Below are 27,387 nucleotides of genomic sequence, written 5' to 3'. Positions count from 1 at the left end.
TTTAATAATCATGAGCACAGTGTGAACAAGAACAATGTTTCTATTCTGAATATGGAAAATAAATGGAGACAAGGCTGAAATGTTTCAGAGGCAACTAGTGTACAGAAACAGTGAAAAGCAGGGATAAGTGTTCTTTGATTCTGTTTACTTTTTAAAAATGAGTTTGTTTATTTTCATTTGAATTCTAGATATATGAAAATCAATTTCTTTTTTTTTTGATAACTGAACGACCAACAGGTATTGCATAGGGTGGATAAGACAGTGAAGTTAAATTCTTGAAAGTGAATTTACCCAAGTTGTTTTTGTCTTTCTTAGCCTCAGTTCCTGTATGTCTTAAGATAGCTGTGGAAAATACATAAGATCAAAATGTGTTGAACATAAAATTAGGTGAATATGACAGGTTGCAATACCCAGACTATTTCCTTCTTTTCTCCCAAATGGCTATCTTGAATGCAATGTTTAATTAGAGAGCTTGTGATAAAGCAAATCTACATAGATGTTATAAAAGTACTCTTCTCCTCTACGGGAGGAGACAGAAATTGTGTAGAAAAGCAGTAGCCTTATCTCCTTTGTGTTCTCATTTGCAGATGATGGCACCTAGCTCAAGTAGCTAGTCTTCCACATATTATCTGACACTACATCATCACTAGTTGGTTTGGTTCTGAGGGCTTCTAGATATATAATGTGTTTTTGGTTCTTCATTTATCTAAGAAGCAAATTAGGACAGAAACGGTTTTAAATAATTCAGTCCTGGTCAATCCACATAAACTCAAGATTCCAGACCGTCCATTAAATACAATAATAGAAAAGACAACAATGCTTATTTATTTTTGCAGTTGACCCAGTCTGCCTAAAAGCCTATGAATTAGGGGATTTTCCAACATTGAGCTAGAAGACATAGAAGTACCTTTCTATGTAATTGGTATTAAAATATTTTGTAATGCCATGAAAGGAATGCAAGTACTGTTCCAGCTAGCATCAACATACAGAAGAAATACAGCTCTTAAAAATACAGTAGAGGTCTATAGAACCCCTATATTTTCTTAGGGGGTTTTATTGCCAAGTTATGGGTCCCACCCTGATTTAATTTGGAGGAGATCACACAATTATTTATCTTTGTATAACAATATTTTATGGAGGACAAAGCAGGTTCAAAAGTGAGAAATTTTGATAAATTTGTATATACAGATGTATGTATGTATGTATATATATATAAATTTGGAACCATACAGATAATGAAATATACCTCTGTTGTAGTTTAAAATTGTGTTTGGTTTTAGTAATTTTGAATTTAATTTTAATAAACATTTTGAAAAATTGTTTATATTTTCTGAGAAATATAACTGCATTTGGATTGTGACTTTCTGATTTTGTGTGTGATTTTTGCTTAGCAGTTTATTTGGAGCATATTTCCTTAAGTCTATGCATATAGTGAATATTGACTAGAGTGAGGATATAGTGCAGTAATGGAAACAATGATTTAGCATTGTGTGTGTGTGTGTGTGTGTGTGTGTGTGAGTGTGTGTGTGATTCTTAAGGATATCTTCAGATAAATTGTAACCTTTTTGAGGGCAGCACCTAGGCAGTGGTGGATATGTATTAGCAACTCTTTGTGCTCAGTATATATCTGATGAATGAATTAAAAAATGAATGATAATTAAAAGCATACATAGAAAATTTCAGTTTCTCATGCTACTACTATCTGCTTCTCCTCTTGAAATCCAGGTGGGAGGGGATATATAACCATAAAATTAGCTCATCCTATGTTGGAAAATTCCACAGAGAACTTTATCTTTCAGCGCAATCTAAATGGGTTTTCATATTAGAACCATAGATTGCTGCCATTGGAATGAGTTAGAATAAAAATTCCCTTGTTTCACTGATAAGCAATTGAAGCTCATAGAGATTCCTGGGAAACATCACATATCTAGAGCACAAAGCTGATGAAATCTGTGTGTGTATGAGTGTGAGTGTGAATGCCTTTGTACCCATGAAGCATTTAACATGTTTTTCACTTTAGGTGATTAAGCTTCTATAACAAGAATATGAAAATTATTTTTCATTGTTCTGGTGTGTGTGTGTGTGTGTGTGTGTGTGTGTGTGTGTGTGTGTGTGTGTGTGTGTAGTTTTCCCAATGAAAGAAATTTCCTCAGGTGTCCTAGTTCCTGTGATGACTGGCAGTGGGATTGTAAAGCTAAATTTTGCAGATAGAACGAATAGAGCAAAAATTGCCTGAAGTGTGAAAACTTGCAGGAAACATAAGGGTGGGTTACATAATCATCCTGCAGTGAAGCAGGGTGCAGATTAGGAATCATTATGGTTTGCCAGAAGTTGCTGGTCATAGAAGGCTGTTTAAGTGCTCACTGTCAACAAGGAAATCACGGTCAGCGCTTAAAGTGGCTCACCTCTGATTTATTCATAAACCTCACAGGAGCACTTGGCTTTGTTCTTGCTCTAGGAAAGGGGACTGATGCCAATAAGGACAGGAATAAAGAGCTCCTTGCATGGTCCAAGAGTGAATAGCACTTTACCTCAAAGCCTGACCTCCTCTCTGGCAGTCTGTTATAGGGGAGTTGACTCTGATTGGCTGGGTGTCCTCAGATGAATGGAGAGAAAGAGATTGTAACAAGGATCTACTCTGTAAACTCATGAGTGTATGTAACAAGACATGTGCGACTGGAACTTGGCTTCTTACTTAACCTAAAGGTTGTGGTCTTTATGTGAAATAGAAAAGCTTTCCTTTACAAAGAGCTTGAAAAGTTTCACATTTAATAATTGTTAGAAAAATATCGCTTCTTTCTAATTGAAGAATACAATGATCTCAAAGTAGAATTGATTTTGACAATCATCTCCTTTCCTCTGCACCACCCCCCCACTCCAAAAGAGAATTAGGAGAGATATAATGCCCTATGAAACAAAGGGTATGAGAATAAACTAGATAGGACATGGAGGAAGAAACAAAGAAATGGGTGAGTTTACTTATCTGAGAAGCTTCATTTGTGTCACTTCACAAATTATGTGTGCTCTGCTCCAGCCTCCATGTTGAGAGGCACAAGGCAAAAGGACCTTTAAAAGACAGTCAGCTGGCTGGTTTTCACTGGGGCAGAGGTTGAGTGGAGTTACTGAAATCCCCAGAGCAACATTAAGTTAAATGCTAGTCGTTCCCCCACCACCAATCCTGTTCCTTCTGGCTTCACTTTTCTCCTTTGGATGACATTGGTTTCTTATTACTTACAGTGCATGTATTTACCAATACATTTTCCCCTCAAATTTTCACAACTCATGATTGGAACCCAGAAGGGCCTTCTAAGGAGATGGTGATGAGAGTTAATGATATAGCTTTAGATAAAGCCATCCTCCTGTGCAATCACATCAGAGTCATCAGCTCATTTGTCATGGCTGAAGTGAAAATGTCAAGGCCAATGAGTGTATGAGTGCTGAAGGGGCAAAAGGGCTTTTGGAGAGAGACATTTTTTTTTTTTTTTTTTTTTTTTTGGTACTGAGAGTCAGCCATGGCTTAGATTTAACTCCAGGGAAATTTTGGGATTAGCCAATGCTGTGTACAAATCTTTCGCCTCACATAATTAGTTGAGAAAATGGAGAGCTGGAAGTCATGAGGATGGGAACATTTCTGGACACCTGCTTTAGGCTGTCATCCTGAAACCCTGGAAAAGCATGAGCTCCATTGGTTGAAATAATTTTTAGGAATATATGGTTTGCAGGATCATTGACTGTTCAACAAAATTGAAGTCAAAGTTTTGAATAGCTTCAAAAGAAGACCTGCATACCATATGCTGAAATATGTATACATTGCTTTTGTTTTAAGTTTAGCTACCTTGAAAAGAATTCAATTCTTTCACCCTTCTTAAAGCTTTCCAGAGAGATAATATTTGGATACAAAAGTAATATTCAGGTATAAAGTCCTTTTGACAGTATAGGAGAGTGAAAGTTAACACTTAACTTGGATAACAATACCGATGGTGAAATACTTGTTACATTGTTGAATTCACAGGAAACCCAGAGGCTAAACTTTCTTTACAGAGTTCTTTCTGAAACTTTAATTGAAAAGTAACTTATTTTCTTTAGTCCCAGGAGTTCTTATCTTTGATAGACCAATAGTAGCAGATTTACTTCATTTCGGGTCCAGTTAACTGTTCTCTTTCAGATAATGTACCCATACAACCTTTTCTTGTTTAATTCTATTGATTTACAGTGTTAAAGTGGCATAATCTGATACCTGTTTCCTGCCCTTTGAGTACTTGTCGTCAAAGAGGCTGATTAGTTTTTCCCCCAGTTCTTTAGCTGTTTTAAATGTATAATTATCATTGCATGTCATTTGATAGCAGCACTAATTGCTGCCAACTATTGTCTGTTTGCACTTAATACTGAAACCTGATCAACATCCTGCTTTGGTTGATGTTTGGTGGTAAACTTTAATTAACTCTTATTGCATTGAAGAAGAGTTCAGGCTTGGTGCTAACTAATCATTTACCTTCATTATGTCCTGACAGCTCCACTTGTTCTTGGTCCTAATAGATACACCAGCCAGTAAATAAACCTGCAAATCTCAGGCCTCGTAGTTGTTCCACACTGGTCTTTTACTACTTAAAGTATAAGATAATTGGGCAAAGATAATTATTTAGTTAGTTTCGTATCTCTAGTTCTGCAGACACTAATCTTAAATTGCTTCTTTCATGCTGGACAATTTCATTTTAATAGAAACTGTAGATTTGAGATAACATTATTCCTTCAACATGGCTCCTGTGACCATGCATCTTTTGAATCAATACAATTAAGCTTGTCTCCTGTTGGAATTCTTGTAATTATTTTTCCTGAAATACTTTTCCTGTAATGATATTGAAGTTAAAGTAATCAGGTTACCAGCAGATCATGTAAAATTCAACTCAAAATTGCTGGCTGCTTGATTTTAATTTGTCTGACATCAAGTTTGTTTGAAAAGGGATAATATGTGGGTAAACCAAGGAGCTTATAATTATGGTTGACATTTGTTTGTTTATAATGAAATCTAATTAAAGTTCATACATTTAAAACACAAAAGTTAATTACTGAATTGCACACTTCACTGATGGGCAGCAGTCAAATTAAGTTTCAGGCCAAAAGAAATGATAAAAGAAAAGAAAAAATGAAAATAAGGAAAACCCAAACCAAAGGCTCTTTATAATAGAAATAAATAACCAAATAATCTTAGTAATCAAACATGAATTTGCCAATATTTCATCCAGAAGAAAATTTGGCAGTCCACTTATGTTCTCGATTATGCCAGTCCTAATGTAGATTTTTAATATAAATTTAAAATATGTACATGGGCTATAAAAAAGAGACTTTTATTTGGCATATTCTAAGAGTATTATGAACTAAGGTTGTGATTTAAAGAATTATGAATATAGCTTTCTTCATTCAAACTATTTGAAATCATGTAATAGCAGTGAAATCATTGCTTAGGAAATAGGATTGCTTGCTGGACTATCTGAACCTGTGATTAGTTTTATGAGGATAATTACTGTAGGTACATACCTTGCAAGGAAGGATTTTTTAAATGTACTTACACTATTACATTTATTGTTATATTGGTTATGAAATCATATTGGTGGGAGAAAGTGAAGTGTAAATAATTACATAGCTGTCTTCTTTTTCAAATAATCAGTTGTCAGTATTTCAGCTATCAGTTTTACATATGAATAGATTAGGGAATATACAGATATATGCAAAAATAGATTGTCTTTATACTGTAGATGAGATAAATAACACGTGCAGTGATTTTCGCTTATCTAGTAAATCTCTTTTTGAAACTGAAATGTCTATACTTATAAAACTAATTAAGATTACTTTTTAAATGTTCCTAAATTGTGGCTTAAAAAGTACTATCAAGTCAACACTGTGTGGATAGGCCAGGGAGATTAATCAACTACATTCTAAAGATTAGAAATAGAAATACAAAAGACATGGCAACTATGATTTATAAATTTTCAAAAGTGATTGATGTGGTCTATATTTTTCCCCTCTAAGGTAAACTAAAGGGTTTCCTGTTAAAGCATATTTGGTGGTGTGACACACTTGAACTCTCAAATATGATAGGAATTGAGGGAGAGGATCTAAGAAGGGAAAATAAATGTCTCCATTACTGAGGTGCTTATAAAATTGACAACAATTTATATAATCTGGTATTTCTAGGAAGTATATTTATGTATTTTAGTAATATTATAGAAATGTATTTTATTAGAGAAGAAAAATTTAGAGTTTTATACATTTATTTAACTCTAATCCTCCTTTGCATAGACAAGACAAAGGAAGATGAATTAATACTTAAGTATGTTTTGGTAACTGCATTTAGAAGTTCGCTTTCCTTTTTTTGAGGATGCATAAGAAGTCAGCATATTCTTCCAATATTGGCAAACAACAGCTTTCTAGTAATACTTTAGTTGATTAGGACATCCTTACCCGTTAATGAAGCAATCACTACAAAGCCCCAATGTCAGCTGGAATAGGAGCAAAACAGTATCAAAGAATCAAAAAGAGGCACTGAGCATAATTATGATTCACGTCCTTGTCTCACACCAATGCAAGCTACTCATTTCCAGTTAGAAACCAACCAGAATGGCTAATAAGAGTACCAAAATTTGTTTGCAGTGGTAGTGAAAGTTTTGGGTTCTTTTTGCTCACAGATTCTGAAATTTTCCTGAAGCAAACAAATAAAATGAGTCATATAATAGAGTAATTTGGTTAAAGAGAGATTATTGATTCCTCTCAAAGGAAAGTAACTGGAGTTTGATTAAAGTTGTAAACTCCCATTTCCCATAACTAATCAAATTAAGAACTATTGGGCTCAGTGGTTACGTATACCTTTCCTCTTTAGTTCTGCAAGGCATATGTTTAATGCTATGGAATTGTGACATGAAGTACATGCAAACTTAGTGATGTGAGAGAGGATAAAGGGAAATGAGGGTAGCAAGCGGGAAAGAGGAAAAATGGAAAAGAATCAAAGAAGGACTAGAAGACTTTGCATCAGCCACAAGGGTCCTATTTATAGAGAAAGAAACAAATCTGCATTGAATAACTAATTTAGCTTAATGAGAAAAATGAGAGAGGGCCAGGGAAAAATGACTTCGTTGACTTGCACACTGACAATGTCTTTGTAAACTTTCCCTTCTTAGAAATGTGCTTGTTTTAAATGCAGAATATATTTGGTTACATCCTTCTATTCAAACTTAATTACCTTCTCCCCTTTGTCATGACATGGGTGGAAAGTTTTTGCCGTGTCAGGAGAGGTCGTCACACATTCTTTTGCAGTTCTCTTCATTAATTCTTTCTTGCAGAAGCATTTTCTCTCGTGCTGGGAAGGTAGAAGGGTGTAACAGAAGAGGCTTGAAACATCAGCAGGAAGCTCTAAGCTGGTTAATGCAGTATAATTGTCTGGACATAGACTGGTCTTTGTTTGTGTGGTTCACTCCGAATCAGCTGTAATTAACTCCAGAGTGTTTCCAGATTGCCAGCAAAGAAAAATTACAGCTTTTCTGTTTTAAATTGTAAAGCTCACAAACATTAACTATGCAGATTGCATTTACTTTGATATATTTCTATGCTGCCAGAGAAAAGCTTGCTTGGCTCTGTATCCCACCTCTAAAAAAATGTGCTTTTGTGAAGTTATTTGATTTAGTGTCTATTGGAACACAGTGGTCCCTTAATAGTTGGGTTTGAAACCTTTTCCCTTCATATTTGCAATCCTTTGACATCCTTCTATTTGCCTTCCTTTTGCTAATATTTTTAATACTGCAGTGGGAAAAAAGTTATGCAATCTTTTACAAAATGCTTAAATATCTACTAAAATAAGCAAACTGCAGATAAGGCTGGTTTAAGGAAAAACCACCTTAAAGGAGGGAGATCAAAGATGTGTTCTGATGTAAGTAGGGTTTCCATCCAGGTATTTACCTATCTATTGTTATACCAAAAGAGAAGCTGTGAGAAAAGGACAATTTCACTACCTTTTTCTCTTGGTCAGCATACCACACCCTTTGAAAAGCTTCTGTACAGTGGTTTGTAATTATGAATTCCAACGTGAGTAAAACTGAGGTAGTGGTGTGAACTAATACAGCCTGGTACACAAAAGATCTGTCAGCAACTGATGCAAGGGGGAAAAAAAGGTCCAACCAAAAATCTTTTTTTTTTCTTTCTTCTGAATTTAACAATAAGGAATTTAAGCCTCAATGTGGCTTTAGCAACCAAAGAAAAGAAGCTCTGGTGTCTGCATAATACCACTTTGATGGATTTTTTTCATCAGTTCTCTGTACGTGGCAACAAATAAACAAGTATAATTATACTTGTGAAGGTCTATTCATTGCTTTGTCAGGATTAGATATATGTGCCGTTTTCACACTGCGCCTCTCTTTTGTCTTTGTCTAACTCACTATGACATATTGATAGAGGATTTGGAATGGGGAAAAGGCCACAGCAGAGACAGTGATGACCTTTGGAAACTTGATATAATTCAAGGATTTTTATTTATTTTCCTTTTTTTGATTTGTAACTTGTTACCAAATTCTCTTGTAAGTGGACAACTTTTAAGCCATTTCAAATGGAGTAAATAAAAACTTAGAGTGCTTTGAAATGGATAAAGAGTAGATGAGAATGAAAACAATAGGCTAAGAAGCACATTGGGTCTCCTTTCCCAGCACTTAGCAGAGTGGCTAACCTAGCATTCCTTTCCTATTATTCTGGCCTCTTGATCAGATCACGTTCTTTTTAATCATTTCACAAACACTGTCTCAATGGACCGTAGAAGAGGGCTGGGACAATCTCAATTAAAAAACAGAGGTAAAACTGGCCTCTCTGATTTGGGGTTGTAATGGGAAATCGGCTTGCTGAATGCAAAGGAATTCTTCTATTGTTCAGAGAGGACCCCTTTCATTAGTCTGGCTCCTGTAGGTGGGTTTGGTCATTTAGCAGAGCAGAGTTTGGGCAGCAGTGACTGCAGACGAGAGCAAAGCAGAAGGAGAGAGTGAGAGAGAGAAAAAAAGTTCTTTTCTGCATCTTGTCCATTATTTCCGAAAGAGGGATTTGACATGATCAAAGTCACAAAGATTGTGAAATACTGAGAATACAAAACTAAAAAGTACATATATTCTAAGCAGACCAGCAGGTATGTATTGCTCTGACTTTGGCATTAAATGACATTAAGTTTTCTCTTATGAATTTCTGGAGGACTTTGTTGGTTTTTAAAAATAGAATGCTTGGCAGTGGGGACAAGAAATTGGTGAAGACTAAATAGAAGACAGCTAAAATGGTGAAGTAACTTTTATAGTGAATTTACATGGTAAGCAGTCATTTTGGAATGAATTCTGTGGCTTAAGTTAAATGGTTGGCTTTGTGATCTTTATTCTGGGACTTTTTTTTTTTTATAAAACTAGCATAAATTTCCTAAATGGATCACATCAATAAAAGAAAAAACATCATCTGACATTGATGACAGTGAAATCACTTAGCATCATCCTCTGTCACTGTACAGGCTGATCTAAATAACTTTGTAACTGCATGACTAAAATGATACCATCAAAATAGACTGATAAACATGACTATGGTTACAGTTAATAGCTATAGAAAAAAATTAAAAGTCAGGTAATACATTTCCAGCTATATCAGTTTAAGTAGTTTAGTTGTTGGCTTTAGAATGAAACATAAATTTGATTGCATAGAAGACTTAATGTATTTGACTTAGTTTCTGATTAATGTGTAGCTTATTGAGAAAAATTGGTAGGCAATTCTGTGTAAAATTATATGGGAATATTATAACTATATATATCCTAACACATTGATTTGACCCTTGATGGATCTTTAATATAACTTGTATAATTTTTTTATAGTCACTTCTGTCTCTTTTAAGGTAGAATTAAAAAGGGAAATCTATTTTATATAGAGAAATATGGAAATGATACACTGTATAGTCCATTTGGCATGTGGCCAAAATTATTAACTACTTATTATCTACAACTCACTTGCAATACATTTGGAATGTGTGTAATTATTCAAGCGAATTTTTTTTCTTTGTGTATGTGTGTGTGTATGTGTATGTATGTGTGTGTGTGTGTGTGTGTGTGTGTGTGTGTGTGTGTGTGTGTGCCTTTGCTGAGGACTATTGTAGGGAAAAAGACAAAATTGAATTTCAGTAATAAAGCAATGGCTTAGAAACTTCCACAAAACATTAAGAGGCTTGGTAACTCTCCTTACTCTTTACAGTTAAGATGGATCTTCTTTCAAATATTAGATATGTGAACCGAGACTAGTCCATTATTTTTTCATTGTGGGAAAAGCATTATGGTTTCTGGTCTGGAACTTTGGATTTTAATTTGCATCATACTTTACTACTTTGCACCTTGTTTTCACTCCAGACCTCTAGTGTCATTGTGAGTTCTTTATTACTTTCAGTCCAGCAAGGGATTCTATTTTTTTGTATTTTTTCTGCCTTCAGTATCTATGTATTGTGCAGAATTGGTAAATGCAAAGGTAAACATTAATGTTTGTGGCCTAATTAGAAAATTATTAGGTTTTCATGGTTATGGTTATCAGATTATTTCACAGGGTTTTAAAAGCTGCATGCATGTCATGAGGATAATTAACCTGGAGCTCATCAATGATTAAAATTACACACTAAGCTTTGTGATGTTTGATTCTTGAGCAATTAGAATGTCATTTTAACCATCTCCAATACCAAAATGAATTTTGATTTCATTTTCAGTCTAGGAAGATCTTCTGATGTATCCTAAACTGATCACTTCCCTCTGATTTTGCTGCCAAGATTAGATTTGATTACAGTAAAGGAGAGTATCAATAAGCTATTCTTCACACTTTGTCAGTGGCCTTCAATGATATCTTCCTTCTAAGAGAAATTTTGAAAGGAATTTTTAAAATATATAGAAACTTCGGTGGACCCAATCCTCTCTCTTGTTTTCTTAGCTCTATGTCACTGTAAAGACTACCAGGACACAGGGTTGGGTGGAGAATACTGGCTGAGTAGTACTTGTTTATCATAACTGATAGAATTTACAATGTAACACAACACCACACTTCCTTATTTCAAAAACTGTAAGGATGAGGGGTGAATGTGTTGATTCTTTTAAATTAAGGCATTCGTGGCCTTGAAGTTATGAGTCCCATTTATGAGTTCCTCTTTCATAAAGTCAAGGCCATGCCTATGTCATAGGCCAAAAGTAAACAGTAAAGTTTCAGGCCCCTCAACTGTTGTGTACAGACCCATCATTCTGCAAACTGAACAATCTGTGGGGACTCAGGGAAGCTTAGCTCTAATCAAGCTGATCTCACAGTAGCTGAAGCATACAGGCAGACACACACACAGGCACACACACACACACACACACACACACACAGGAACATATTTTGTATAGATAGCATGTCCAACTTTCCCCTGACATTCCCCTCACTTCCAGAAATTGACATAGCTTTTACCGAGTGTATCATATCTTTAGCAAAGAGTGTTTATTGGAAGAAAAAATAAATAAACAAAAAACTTCAGAAACGATTGAAGGATTTTCATGGGGAATACATGCTTATGATTTGTTAAGCCAGGGGAGATGCTGATTGAGGTAATGGTTGAGAGACAGGCAACTCAACAGGACTGATAACATCAAAATGTTATTTGAAATGATGTTCATTACATATTGCAAGAAAGAAAAAAAAATGGAGTCAAAGCGATTGTCCCCTAGGATGATAGGACTGGCTGTGGTAAATATTAATTTCTGTTCTGGTGCCCATTGACATGACTGAAGTGTGAGGGAAAATTGTGATTGGTGCTTAGTCAGGGCCAGCTAGATACCTGCTGAGAGTTTTTTCAAGGGGGAAGGTTTGTAGTAAGCTGCTTTCCTGACAAAATGAAAACCAGAGAAGAGTTTGGTCTGCTCTGCTTGTCTGTCATATTTCTAATTTTAAGGTTCTTTTAGGTGTTGGTTCCCCCCTCAAATCTAGTCACTGTCTGCTAAAGAAAAATTTGAGAAATTAAATGGTATTCGTGTTGTTCTTCAATACTTGCTGTTGTATGGGAAACTCATTTCCATTCCCACTCCAGTCTAGAAGTATTTTTTAAAGTACTTATGCATAGTACATTCTTTCTGTTTGTTTATTTTAAAGAAAACAGGAAGGAAAAGAATAAGGATTACTTATACACACTTTAGATTCTATGTGAATGCTCATAGCTGTTTCAACAACACCTTAGATGTCAAGAGAGGCCCACAATAGCGATCTACATTATTTGGCTACATTTATACAGAGTCTGTCTGTGACAGATAGGTGTGATGGGTTTAAGTTCTTCCCCTCACCTTTTTAGATAGGCAAGTTTACGGCAACTGTAAATTAGTGATGGGCTATTAGTGAGCTGTGTCATTATTTAATAAAAATGGCTTCTCTCACCTTATTTTTTATCCAGGTCCCTGACAGGTTGGATGAAATGAGATCCCCATGTAGCAATTGCCATGGAAACCTGTGACTCCCCTCCTATCTCAAGGCAGGAAAATGGGCAGAGCACATCAAAGCTATGTGGAACGCCACAACTTGATAATGAGGTGCCAGAGAAAGTTGCAGGGATGGAGCCTGACAGGGAAAACAGCTCCAGAGATGACAACCTGAAAACGGATGAGCGCAAAAGTGAAGTCTTGCTGGGTTTCAGCATCGAGAATGCAGCTGCCACTCAGGTTACCTCAGCCAAGGAGATACCCTGCAACGAATGTGCCACTTCTTTTCCCAGTTTACAGAAATACATGGAACACCACTGCCCGAACGCCCGCCTTCCTGTCCTAAAGGATGACAACGAGAGTGAAATCAGCGAGTTAGAGGACAGTGACGTGGAGAACTTAACAGGGGAGATCGTTTACCAGCCCGATGGGTCAGCATATATAATCGAGGACTCCAAAGAAAGTGGGCAGAATGCACAGACTGGGGCAAACAGTAAACTCTTTTCCACAGCGATGTTCCTGGACTCCCTGGCATCGGCTGGTGAGAAGAGCGATCAGTCTGCTTCTGCACCTATGTCGTTCTACCCACAGATCATCAACACTTTTCATATCGCTTCATCCCTCGGGAAACCATTTACAGCCGACCAGGCTTTCCCAAATACCTCAGCATTAGCAGGAGTTGGTCCTGTGTTGCACAGTTTCCGTGTCTATGATCTCCGACACAAGAGAGAGAAAGACTATCTAACCAGTGATGGCTCAGCCAAAAACTCCTGTGTGTCCAAAGATGTCCCTAGCAATGTGGACTTGTCCAAATTCGATGGTTGTGTGAGCGATGGGAAGAGGAAACCTGTTTTAATGTGTTTCTTGTGCAAGTTGTCTTTCGGTTATATCAGGTCATTTGTAACCCACGCCGTGCACGACCATCGGATGACCCTCAACGACGAGGAGCAGAAGCTCCTCAGTAATAAATGCGTCTCCGCCATAATACAGGGGATTGGCAAAGACAAAGAACCTCTTATAAGCTTTCTGGAACCAAAAAAATCCACTTCTGTTTATCCCCATTTTTCTACTACAAACCTCATAGGACCCGATCCAACCTTCCACGGTTTATGGAGCGCTTTTCATGTTGAAAATGGTGACTCAGTACCTGCTGGCTTTGCCTTCTTAAAAGGAAGCTCGAGCCCCTCCTCGAGCTCAGCAGAGCAGCCGCTGGGGATCACCCAAATGCCAAAGGCCGAAGTGAATCTGGGGGGGCTGTCTAGTTTAGTGGTGAACACCCCAATTACCTCTGTCTCCCTCAGCCACTCATCATCTGAGTCTAGCAAGATGTCAGAGAGCAAAGACCAAGAGAACAACTGTGAAAGGCCAAAAGAGAGCAACGTCTTACACCCCAATGGGGAATGCCCTGTCAAAAGTGAACCCACTGAAGCGGGAGACGAGGAGGAAGAGGACGCCTACTCCAATGAACTTGACGATGAGGAAGTGTTAGGTGAACTCACCGATAGTATTGCTAGCAAAGATTTCTCTCTCTTAAACCAAAGCATTTCTCCTTTATCATCCAGTGTGCTAAAATTTATTGAAAAGGGTACCAACACCTTGTCGTCCTCAGCCACGGTTGCTGATGACCCCGAAAAGAAAAAGCAGACTGCTGCTCTAAGGGCCGGAGGCAGCAGCGTAGCTGCTAGCTATGGCACAGGTGGCAAGGACTTTGCAGATCCAAGTGCCAGTAAGGACAGTGCCACAGCAGCTCAACCCAATGACACAGCCCGGGGAGAAGAAGACAGTTCCACGACTCCTCACCAGCATGGCTTCACCCCCAGTACGCCTGGCACACCAGGGCCCGGAGGAGATGGCTCACCAGGCAGTGGTATCGAGTGTCCCAAGTGTGACACGGTTCTGGGGTCTTCTAGGTCGCTTGGGGGTCATATGACTATGATGCATTCAAGGAACTCATGCAAAACCCTCAAATGTCCCAAATGTAACTGGCACTACAAATATCAGCAGACCCTGGAGGCCCACATGAAGGAGAAACACCCTGAGCCAGGAGGCTCTTGTGTTTATTGTAAGACTGGACAGCCTCACCCACGGCTTGCCCGGGGAGAGAGTTACACGTGTGGCTATAAACCCTTCCGTTGTGAGGTTTGTAACTACTCTACCACGACCAAAGGCAACCTCAGTATTCATATGCAGTCAGACAAGCATCTGAACAATGTTCAGAATCTCCAAAATGGTAACAGCGAGCAGGTGTTTGGCCACTCTGCCCCAACCCCCAACACCAGCCTCAGTGGCTGTGGAACACCCTCGCCATCTAAACCCAAACAGAAACCCACCTGGCGGTGCGAGGTTTGTGATTACGAGACCAACGTGGCCAGGAACCTCCGGATTCATATGACCAGCGAAAAGCACATGCATAATATGATGCTCTTGCAACAGAACATGAAGCAGATCCAGCATAACCTGCACCTGGGCCTGGCCCCAGCTGAGGCAGAGCTTTATCAGTACTACCTGGCCCAGAACATAGGCCTGACCGGAATGAAGCTGGAAAACCCGGCTGACCCTCAGCTCATGATCAATCCATTCCAGCTGGATCCAGCCACAGCTGCGGCCCTGGCACCGGGACTCGGTTAGTATTTGCTGCTCTTCTGCACTGTTGTCACTTGCTAATCACATTTGGACTTGGCGGGAAGCACTGGGATCAAGTGGCAGGTGCCAACACATTGGGGACAGTTTACTAGAAAGGACTTTCTTAAGTTGCCCCTGCAAAAACTGTGCCAGCTGGCTATTACTTCAAAGCTAAATTGATGTCAGAGAGGAGAGAGTTAAGGGATCAATGACAGCCTGTGAGACAGTTAGCAAACTGTCTTCCTTTAGGAGGTTGATTAACAAATGCTAATTTGGATTAATTGCTTGCTATCATTAGCCATAATTAACAAGGTTTGTAGCTTCAATTTGAGTGACTATAAAATATCTAGCGTGAGAGCAAAAGGAGTTACTGTCATTTTAATTATATATTTTTGAACAATTATTAAAACAGTAACGATGGAAGATAATTTAAACTAACAATAAGAATGTTTACCTTATCCCAGGTATTTGCCTGTAGATTGCAGTACTGCATAAAGTATTAGCCAAATCTCATCAAGCTTTAAGCCAAATTGGGAAATCAAGAATTAGTGTTTATGGACGTTTATCTAGGGACTTGAATTGCAAACACATGACTGTTTTGTTATGGTATTGATCAACTTTCTCGCCTTGGAAAATACAAATTTCAGAATGACATCATGCCTAGTAGGAGTAATTAAAGCTATCTGATGAGGGAATTTAGAAGTTGAAAGGGATGATTATAATTGATCCTGATTCAATCCTATTACAGCTTTTTATAGTTTAAGCTCTAGAGAAAGCACATTCCTCGTCACGACTTTATTTTACAGATTCCTTTTTGTGTGCTGTGTTTTCTAGTCTCTATTTTTCCTTTTAATTTTTTTCCCTGTAGTAAATAATGAGCTGCCGCCTGAAATCCGGCTTGCCAGTGGTCAGCTAATGGGTGATGACCTGTCCCTCCTTACTGCAGGAGAGCTGTCACCTTATATCAGTGACCCAGCGCTGAAGCTATTCCAGTGTGCTGTTTGCAACAAATTCACCTCTGACAGCCTGGAGGCCCTAAGTGTGCATGTGAGCAGTGAGCGCTCTCTGCCTGAAGAGGAATGGAGAGCTGTAATTGGAGATATCTACCAGTGCAAGCTCTGTAACTACAACACTCAGCTCAAAGCCAACTTCCAGCTCCATTGCAAGACTGATAAACATATGCAGAAATATCAACTGGTGGCCCACATTAAAGAAGGGGGCAAAAGCAACGAGTGGAGGTTGAAGTGCATTGCCATTGGCAACCCTGTACACCTAAAATGTAACGCCTGTGACTACTATACCAACAGTGTGGATAAATTACGCTTGCATACCACCAATCACAGGCACGAGGCGGCCCTGAAGCTCTACAAGGTAAGCAGCAACATCCATTTCTGTTCGCACAGAATAGACAAGGAAATTAACTGTTTCAGAGCTGGGAGCAAAAATGTGCAAAGTAAAAGATGGATAGGGAGAAAGTGAGAAGAAAAAAGAGAGAGAGACAGAGAGACAGAGAGAAACTGAAAGAGAATACCAAGACAGATACATGGTTTTTGATTAACAGTCTGAAAGCATCCTGAAATATAAGACAATGGAGAATTTATTTAAAGGATGTGTTACATGTCCGATTTCCACCTGTCTCAGTGGCATTGATTGTTTTGTGGCAAAGAATAGAAGAACTTTTCTGGGTATTGTCATAAATCAAATAATACTTTAAAATCCCTTTTACTTATTTATTGGTTTAAAAACCAAAAGCAACACATGGCACTGGTCTAAGCTAAATGTGATTGGTTGCAAGGAGCAGAACACACAAATGGTGTCTTCCCTTGTGAATGCATCACTTGTTTGGAAACAAGTAAGAATGATCTAAACATGATGTTTCCTTTATGTGTGCATGCATTCTCACTAAGATTGAGTAAACATACTCTCTCTCAGCATCAGATGAAATTCTTCAAAACTAAACTCTGTTGTTTTGTAACTAGTAATGATTTTTTCCCCCTTAAAGCATGGTTTGTAGGTAGATATATACATGCATAAAATGGTAAAGAAAATTTATGTTTCCTGGAAAAGCTGTGATGATGGAATGCATAATTGCAAATGAGGATTGGCCAACATGTCAATCATGAGTTTTGTAACAGTCCTAAAAATGATTACAAAATCCATCTTGCAAGTGTGACCTATTGATTTACACTAGAAATCATTGCTACCTGCAGTAGAGTGAACCAACAATATAATATCTACGGTTTTAAAAACAATCCTATTTGCAGTTACAAATACATAACAAAAGAGCAGATGTATTTATCTGGATTAGTTAGAGCAATTATTTATGTGGGCTTCTCTGATGCTCTATGTTTGGGTTTTTCTTGAAGTTCAAATTCAAGGTGGATGTACTATGAATAAAAACCTAAAGAGGGAGTGTGAGAATTTATTACATTGTTCCGGTGACAATGGTATGTTGTAGATCAATTTCATTATTTCAGTATTTGATTTGGACTACACAGTTGGTGGGGGACACATGCCCTAATGTAAGCATTAAAAATGTAAAGAATTAATTATATTATAATTCATAAGTTTTGCAAGGTAGCTTTTTAATTGTATACTATTTTTTTTGTGTGGATACTTGACCTAGTAAAAGTTTTAGAATACCGAGGAGGAAAAAAATTAAGTTTGTATAAATAATAGATTTAGACCTTGGGAGCTATGTAGAATATTCATGAACTGTGTTTATATTCATGTAGCACCTCTAACACTTATATTAACATATTGTGAATAGAAGATGTAAATATAAACTTTTTTTCATTTTAATACACTCATCTGAAAAGTAGAGAAAGAAAGAAGGTTACAATTTATTTTCTCAGGAATAGTTATTTAATCAATTTGTCTGAACAAATTTTAAATGTATAGGAGAATCTCTGTGTGGTATGTGGTGTGTGTGTATGTGTGTGTGTGTGTGTGTGTGTGTGAAGTTTATCAATTCCTTCTGTAAGTGTGGATTGGACACTTCACTTTTCTTCAGGGAGATTTGCAAAGTGCCAGAGTGACTCTTGAAGTTCCTTTGCAGGAAGACTTAGACATTGTCTCTGAGTTTATAATAACAACTTGAGATAAAAGCTTCATTATAAATGAGGCTTTGAAGTTAAGGAGAAAATCAAAAAGTATTTTAATCAGAAAGATTTTATAAATCATATAAAATATACTTCATAGTTATTTACCTCTTAAATATTAAAATATCTTTAGTTAGTATAATGCTTTAAATATGGCTATCCCACAAACAAACTTTCTTGACTGAACTTTCCTTGAATTAAAAGGAGACTAGAGAGAATTATCTAAGCAACTGAAACCTGGTATCTGGTAACCCAAACTTTTGTTTTGTATTTTCCTTCAAAAAGGACTTTATAATAATATGGAGAGGAGGAGGAGGAGGAGGCAGAAGGAAAAACGAAACAACAACAACAACAAAACACCTCTAGGGACCAATGTGTTGAGCAGGCCATTTCCAAACTGATTTCAGAAAGTGTGTAGTCAGACATAGAGGATTTCCAGCTCTGTAATGAGGATATTAGCAAGCTTGGTCAGCTTATGTCGGCACAATAAAATTGGTTCATAAGTAATATTAATTGCTTTTAAATGGGAATCTAACAAATTGTCCTGGGCCTGGAAAAAAATTGTGGTTTATCTTACAGCTAAAATATTAAAATTTGACTTAGAGTAGTTTCAGAGTTAATGACTATACAACAATCTCCTATATAAAAATATTTTCATTAAGAGTTTAATTTACATTATTTTGCAGCATGAGTTATTTAGACAATACAGAAAAGTGACAAGTGGCAGTTATAAGACAAATACAGAGCTGTGATAAAACAGCTTTCCTCATTATTGACAACATATTGATTCATAACACTCTAAGTGTGATGATGTGTCATTTCGATTTGAATAAACCATTTTGCCCCTAGAACTGTCAAAGTGAAGCTGTGTTGCTTAAAAGTGTATGCCTTTATTCTAATTTAAGGAGGTTAAAAGTTAAAGGTGAAGGGTTAGCTTAAAAGCATCATCTGCCTAGCTGCTTAACTTTGAAATGATCAATTTAATGAAAATCTGTTTTACAGATGTTGTTTTAATGTATTTGGCAGGATTTAGGCAGCTTTAACATTAGACATATGCTAGTAAAAATTATTCCTTTATTTGACCAGAACAACACCTTTCCTTTTATGTTTAAGGTAGATGGCTTGTGGGTTATGGTATTTTGGCAAAGAACCCAGAGGCAGAATGTGTTGATGATCTTTCCATATGGAGTCGCAAAGAAAAAAAAAAAAAGAATACCTTTATGTCTATTGCTAACGATGGCTGCAAAAACAAACAAAGCTGTATTCATTTTTGTTGGCACTGTTATTTTCCTAAGATTTTTAAAAAGAAGAAACTTTGTTATAGTTAAGAAATTTTAATCATTTCTTCAAGCAAAATTCTCTACAGTTCTCAAGATTATTGCGTTTTGATTTTTCCCTCAGAAATGTTAATGATGAATCAAAATTGCTAAGGAAAATGACAGAGAAAAAAGGAAATTTCGGATTTTCTTAACCTTTACTTTTAACACATGAATATATATTTAAAGCAAGGTTAAAAAACACTTACTATGCATACATAAATAAATTGGTCCTATAAAGTAAATCTCCCTATATAACTATTCATATATCCACAAAAACATTTAAACATGAAAATAATGCTTTTAAGCTAACATATTACACTTGATTACATTCTTCTAATCTCATGCTTTTGCAATCTTGGACAATTTTATTCAACTAATATCAACATAAACGATCCCCAGTAGAAGTTTGTAGAATGAGTAACGGATGAATGAATAAGCTGAAGTGGGAATTAACCAAGCTTCTCATTTCCAATCTTTATTCTTAAAAAAAAATGTGTTGGAATTTATTTTTCTTTTCTAAAGATTCACTTAGCATTTCACATTCAGACTGAGGAAGAGCAAATAAAGCTTTATCAATATTTCAGATTTACACCTGAGTTTATCCTTGGCTCAGCATGGCTGGAACTTTTCTGGCCAAATGACTGAGCTAAGCACCACACTTTCCAGAACATATATATGCTCTTGCTCTACCTGTGTTTTGGCAGCTCTCCTACCAGTCTGTGTGTTTTTAAGTGAGGTGTTCACAACTCTGCTGTTTCAGAGTTAAAAGCTTAATTTATAGGAGATTTTAATTTTCCCTTTCTACATCTGCTAGTAGTAAAGCAGAGAAGTCTAAGTGAATTCCATAATGCTGTTTCATATCTGGATTTCAAATTGGTTGAGAGCAGTGAGCAAATCTCTTGTCTCCATGGTAAGCAAAGGAAAGCACAAGGGATTTAGTCCTAGGTAACTTAAATCATACCATTCCCTTGAGGAACATTTTTGGGTTTTTCTCATTATCCATGTTATAGATGAAAGAATACAAGTTAAGAAATAAAATTCGAGGTGTGAGAGAAGGGTGCAGAAAAGAACACAAGTGGGAGATGGGTGTAAAAAGGAAACAAAAAATTGAATAATTGGCTTCACCCAGCTTGTTGTTGTTTTTACTAGTAAGAAATAACCCAATCAGTTTGAAGTTAGAAATGAGTCACAGGCTTTTTCATTCCAATAGATTTCAGTTCAGCTTTGCAATTTAAAATCAAATATACCTGATAGGTACCATTTCAATTACTGAACTGTCATTGTCTCTGTGCTGTGGTGAAAGAGGTCAGGAGATTGTGTGAGACATATTTGCATAAAAGTCATTGTGCAGAAGAAAATTGGAATATGTGTGTGTATCAACACATACACACACACACACACACACACACGTTTTCCTTAATCTTATTCTAGTCATTTGTATAGATGAAGAAAGCTGTTTCCTGAGATAAACAAAAGTTATTCTTTTCTGTTGCTAAACATTAAGCTGAATATGGAGATATTTTTGTACTTTTTGTATTAGTTTCAGATTTATGTTCATTTCAAGGTTGAAAAGCAGTGTGAAATTTAATTCCAGTTGCAGTATTGTTTTCAAAGTAGTCACAATTCAAATTATTTTATTGTATTCTCATATAAAAAGACAAGCAGGGATTAGCAAAAACAATTCCTTGTAGTGAAACATTACATGCTTGTGAAATACTTATAACTAATAAATACACCGATGAAATGAAGAGGAGTTGGTTAGCTAATAGCAGCTAATAAATCACTGGTGTTTTTAGATCACAATGTAATTGGCCAGCACTACTGACTACGTCTCCTTCTGTTTTTAAGCTTGACATTTGCTGAAGCACAGCCCTGTGTTATAACTGAGCTACTTCAGCACAAACATGGGCTTCTCACCACAGTCACATGGCAAGTAATATGTTGCTCAAGGAGCTGAAAAGCCTTGTGTATTACTCCAGAAAGAAAAGGATAAAAAAACTACTGGAATATAGATAGATGGACAGACAGACAAACTGATAGGTACATCCTTAAAGACTGATGTAGGTGATTTTTCTTATATCAATGTCAAGACAGATAACACAATTATTGGTGTGTGAAATTGTTATCAAACACAGATAAAATTCTAATTATTGTCTTCAGATAGTCTTACGATGGAGTTTTAATTTAATATATCCATTTTGGATCAGTCATCCCTTTAATCATTCTCCCTTCCATCAGATCCCTATCTGCCTCATCAAGTTTTCTAGTTTCATTGTCACATATGCATATTGAATATTATGACTGTATTCACACACCATCCTTCCTCTTTCTGTTTGTTTGTTTCTGTATGTTTAGTCCCTACTCTTATTAAGACATATTTCAGCTTCCTGATAGTCATTTTGTTAAACTATCAGGCCAAAAAAAAAGATTTTATTTTAGAGCTAAGTGTGACATGGGTACTATCATGTCTTACTTTTGACATTTCTTCTTAATCATGCATCAGTCACATACTTTTGTACTTCTTTCTATTTTCCTCATATCTTTGCTATTTTATCCCTTCTAGATCATCTTGTCATGTAAATAATTCATATGGCCAGATTCATTCTTTAATTCTTCAAAGAAAATGAGCATTACTTTAATTAAAAGGAAATAAGTATTGATAAAGGAAGGAGCTGTAAATATATAAATGGCTTGTACATCTCTTTCAATGTGTATTTCATTAAAAATGTTAAATATAGATACATTTTTAATTTAAGGGAAAGGAAGAATTACATCAAAAATCAGGACTAGGTAGTGTAGTGCCTTTCCTTAAGAACTTCCTTTACTTACCTCCTCTGAATGTTCACATGAGCATGTGCACATGCACGCATACACATACACACATCACCACCACCACTAGTGTACAACCATACCTCAGACAGATGGCCAACGGTTTGGCACAATCAATCACCTCAAGATCATGGCAACTGTTCCTAAATGGTTTGTGCCACTTTTGTGTCAGAAGCTTGTGCTCATATGATTGCATGTGGGTGTGGGTACCATTAAACCCAAAGTAGTAAATGACTCATTTGCCATTCACTTGGAAGTCATATAGGTAAAGCAGACTAAGAATGGCCATTGGCTCATAGTTTAGTGTCCTGTCCTTGTGTGCTTTCTGGGCTTAAATGTAATCATCCCTACCAGTAGAGATTGTATGAACTTGCTGAAATGTTCACATGGGTGCGGGGGTAGCATGCAGCATGGAGCCAGCATCATATGTTAGGCAGGCTTCTCCCTGCTGAAAGGGTCTTGGCCCAGGGTGGAGTGAGGAGGAGCTGGCATGTGCATAATGACCACAGCTCTGCTTCCAGAACATCTGGCCTTTCTGATTTCTACTGGAAGTGCTTTACCAAGCTTGCTTTGAGTCTGAGAGCTTAGGCTGGGACTGAGTTCAATTAGACGTGGAGATTTGTTCATTATTTAGGTCATTCAAGCCTTAAAGGTAATTTTCCATCACATCATCAGTGTCTTTCAGGAGCACAAAGAAGGATGTGATTTATTCAAGAAGTGAAGAGTGACAACAGAGCCATAGCCTCAGATAGTCATTAGGAGATGGCTTCACAGATTACAGAGCTAGGGCTATGGTGACTGGTACAGGCACAAGGACTAAAGTTCTACTTGAACTCCACTTTTCCCTTCCAATAAGATTCAGAAGCATTTACTGACCACTTACTATGTGTCTTATTTTAAAATGTAACTGGTAATTGTGTTCCTGCCATGTGATAAGCTGTAAGTTATCTTCCTACATGCTACACAGGCACAGGATTTTTCTGAGATGCAGTTTTCTAATTTGACTCCCAAATTACAGATTTAACTTGACAATTAGATACCAGGTATATTCATAAAATGATTAAAACCATATATTTGGTCATCAAAAGTTTCCATGCTATTTTTCAACAATACCTTGTCAAAGGTTGGGTTAATCTGGCCTCTTGGTAAATGAGTATATATAGTACAATGTTACTCTTTTGTCTTGGCTTACTGTTTTATCCCTATTGAATAGCCACACTTCATTGGAAATTTTAATGCAACATACGGTTTTTCTCCACTGAGACATTTGCGTGTGTGTGTGTGTGTGTGTGTGTGTGTGTGTGTGTGTGTCTTTTCTTTCTTTCTTTCTTTCTTTCTTTTTCAAACAGGAGAATAATGCTATTATTGCCTAGAAAGTTTAGAAGAAAACCGTGTCATAAAGAATGTAAAACGTGTCAGATTATAAATGCACTCAACCCTCTAGTATAACCTGGGTGCTAATTTAGGATGACTCTTGGAGAATCTCTGTAAATTCAGTTTATGATATATTCATAGTTTTGCCTCATGACACATTACTGCAACCACCAGTTACACTACTCAGATTACAGATAAAAACTGTTAGGCATAGCAGCATTTTATTTCAGCTGGTTTAATAATCTTGTGTTATGATTCTGTTTTTTCATTACTTTCAGAACTTCTGTAGTTTTTTTTTTTTGGCCAGTCCTGGGCCTTGGGCTCAGGGCCTGAGCACCATCCCTGGCTTCTTCCTGCTCAAGGCTAGCACTCTGCCACCTGAGCCACAGCGCCCCTTCTGGCCGTTTTCCATATATGTGGTGCTGGGGAATCATGTGTAGCTTCATGTGTAGGAGACAAGCACTCTTACCACTAGGCCATATTCCCAGCCCTGTAGTTTTGACTATAATTCACATTAAATGTACATATATAAGTATAAAAGCATATGGAAATGAGACGCCCCCTGGACTCAGATTTCTATAAAAACTTTCTTTTGATGGAAGCATTAAATGTCATAGGATACACATTTCCCTTTCCCATTTCTAAAATGATATTAGGAATATGCTTCCATCAAGAACTGTTTGTGTGTGTGTGTGTGTGTGTGTGTGTGTGTGTGTGTGTGTGTGTGTCTCGCTGGAGTTTGAAATCATGTCTTTGTGCTTGCTAGGCAGATGTTACTCTACCACTCATGTCCCTTGCCCTGTTTTGGAAAGATATTTTTTTTCTGATAAAGTCTCCCATTTTTTACCCAGGGATGGCCTAGGACATCAATCTCCCTGATCTCACCCCCGCCCTACCCCCCACCAATAACCGAGATTTCAGGCATAAGCCTCTGAATTCAGCCCCATCAAGCAGTTCAAGCAGTTTTGAAGAAGTATAAAGGATTATGTCCCTAAAAATCTAGTGATAAAAGTGGAATGCAAGGCTGAGGGTGGAAAGAAAAACAAGCTATTGGAAGATTCAACTGTACTGGCTAACTATAGCTTGGGAAGAAAGTTTTAAAAGTTTTATAAAAGAGGTGCATTGAGAGATTAGGCAATTGACTCTATATGACTGATGGCATACTACAAAGTCTATTTGTAAAATAATCCACTTTCTTATCCAGATAGTTTATCAACAGTGAAATGATATTGATAACTGACACCAATTTATAGCCCTTTTTTATATACTGCTTTCTGAGGAGAGAACATTTACTGACAGTAAACATCAGTTAATAACTTTTTGTACATTGCTATCTCATTTACTCTTCCTAACCTTTTATTGTTACTATTTAAATAAAGAAAATGAAGATACTGAAATGTGGAGCAAAGCCCTTTGCTCAATTCTTCCTAGTCGGTAAGAGCCTACACTGTTCTTTCCTAGTGACTTAAGAACTCATGTTCTGGTCTACTTGGGAGGCATTGGTGATAAGAAAACTTTTCTTTTATTACTTAGAAGGTGGAGATCTGAGGATCATGGTTCAAAATCAGCATGGTCAGGAAGTATGTGAAACTATTATGTCCAATAAATTATGGACAAAAAAATAAAGAACTCCCAGCCTGGGTGTTGTCCCTGATCCCAAGCCCCAGAATTGGCATGAGAGAGAGAAGAGAGAGAGAGAGAGAGAGAGAGAGAGAGAGAGAGAGAGAGAGAGAGAGAGAGAGAGAGAGAGAGAGACTTTTCTGTTTAAGGATAAGGAAGAGCAGGCTGTGGGAAAGGGAGAGAAAGGTAAGAGTCACATGCATAGATTTTTGTCATTGGAATTCCACTTTCATGAATCTGAGCTAGCAGGATTCTGTAAAGACATTTCAGATACATAAGGAACTGAACCTAGCACTAGGTTTGCACATGTGAATGCAATCTACTGGAATGATAAATGGACAACCATAGGCCATCTGATCTGAGAGAAGTAACTGCTAGTTAGAATGATTACCCAAATAATTCCTGGAACAACAGAAATTTTACTTTCAACTATTTTCTTTTACTGGCATGGTTTGGGTGTTTGTTGAATTAAGTAGAAAGGGCTAATAGGACATTTACTGCTTCTAGAGGCTGGGTTCTCATTGATTGCAAGGTAAATACATTTGGAAGCTGCATTCATTCATTTAGGTCTAGCATATGTCAGCAGCAATGTACTAAGTACTAAGCAGTAATGTACTAAGTAGTATCCCACTCACCTGACAGAAGGGGTGTGATGTCCAGACATCCAACTTATTACACAGGAACAGCTACAGCAGTCTACTACACTCAGAGCCCGAGCATCTCTCTCTCTCTCTCTCTCTCTCTCTCTCTCTCTCTCTCTCTCTGGTAACCCTTTGACAAATGAAGGATTTCTGGTTTATTCATTAACTGTTAGCATTTTTGAAGATTATCTTGTTTTGAATTATTCGACTTTGCTTTTGTCTTTCAATTGTTCCTAATGATCCATTTTAGTTACAAGATTCAGGGAACTTTTTTCCCAATGAACTCCCTTCTCCCTCCTCAAATTTTTGCTAATGATTTTTAATGTAAAGCTCAGTTTTCTTATATTGACTGGAATTAGAGACATTTGGGGGATTCTTTCTCCTTTAACTCTAGTTACTTAATGCTAGAAAATGAACCTACAACAACAATAACAACAAAAACCTGTCGGTCATTGGCATTGATGCAGTCGATCCCATTTATTAATGAAATGGGCATTTACTGGTAAGTCAGAATTGTCTTAGTGTTGAGAAGCCAGAATTATTATTATTATTATTATTATTATTATTATTATTTTTTTTTTTTTTTTTTTTGCCAGTCCTGGGCCTTGGACTCAGGGCCTGAGCACTGTCCCTGGCTTCTTCCCGCTCAAGGCTAGCACTCTGCCACTTGAGCCACAGCACCACTTCTGGCCGTTTTCTGTATATGTGGTGCTGGGGAATCGAACCTAGGGCCTCGTGTATCCGAGGCAGGCACTCTTGCCACTAGGCTATATCCCCAGCCCAGAAGCCAGAATTATTAACAGCATAAAAGCTTCCGATCATTGAAACTGGTAGGTGTAAATAAAGCATGTGAAGATATTTCGATAACGGCAATGGGCAGTACCTTTCAAAGACTTTAAATGTTTTTTTAACTTTCCATTCAGAAGGCCCGAGGACTAGCACACATCCTTAGGGCTTAGAATTATTCACTGTTCAATTGAGGGAAAGCAGGTAGCAAGCCTAGTTGCCATCACTTCTGATAGAGACTCAGTTTGCTAAGTGTCTTGTTTGGACTTAGCATCTCTGTAGCACTTACCACTGAGTAACAGAGTAGATAAGTCACACTAGTGATGGGGAAAAGGAATCATTGTCACCCTTTATAGAAGTAAATAAAATAAAAAGTGGTATGTTCAAGGAAAGTTTTCTTTCTTTTTTTTCTAAAATGAGAATTACATGCCCATGAAAATTTACTATTCAGAAATTACTTCGTTTGGTGAATTTGTATCACACAATACTGTAAAAGAGAGAAAACTTCTCTATTTACAATATGATGACAAATATCCCTCTGTGGTAAACAAAAGTCCTTCAATATCTTTTGAGACATAAATAGCTAAAAGCATATTGTGGTTTACTGGGTTTTTGTTGTTGT

The 27,387-nt window shown here is 37.1% G+C and overlaps 1 protein-coding gene across 3 annotated transcripts in view; it reads left to right on the top strand.

Moving 5' to 3' along the window:
* The window catches only part of Zfhx4 (zinc finger homeobox 4), a 188,788-nt gene that overhangs the window by 10,556 nt on the left and 150,845 nt on the right, over positions 1 to 27,387 (top strand). For 2 of the 3 annotated variants that reach the window (XM_048358503.1, XM_048358502.1), the window contains exons 2-3: positions 12,449 to 15,096; positions 15,964 to 16,466. In XM_048358503.1, coding sequence (XP_048214460.1) covers positions 12,495 to 15,096; positions 15,964 to 16,466 — 3,105 coding nt within the window. In that variant the 5' untranslated portion in view covers positions 12,449 to 12,494. The remainder of the gene's footprint in view (positions 1 to 12,448; positions 15,097 to 15,963; positions 16,467 to 27,387) is intronic. The other variant, XM_048358504.1, reaches the window with a different exon arrangement.

Source organism: Perognathus longimembris, chromosome 12 (assembly GCF_023159225.1).
Source record: "Perognathus longimembris pacificus isolate PPM17 chromosome 12, ASM2315922v1, whole genome shotgun sequence".
Taxonomy (NCBI): Eukaryota; Metazoa; Chordata; class Mammalia; order Rodentia; family Heteromyidae; genus Perognathus; species Perognathus longimembris.
The sequence above is the reverse complement of the archived record's forward strand: the minus strand, read 5'-3'. Positions and strand labels throughout refer to the sequence as shown.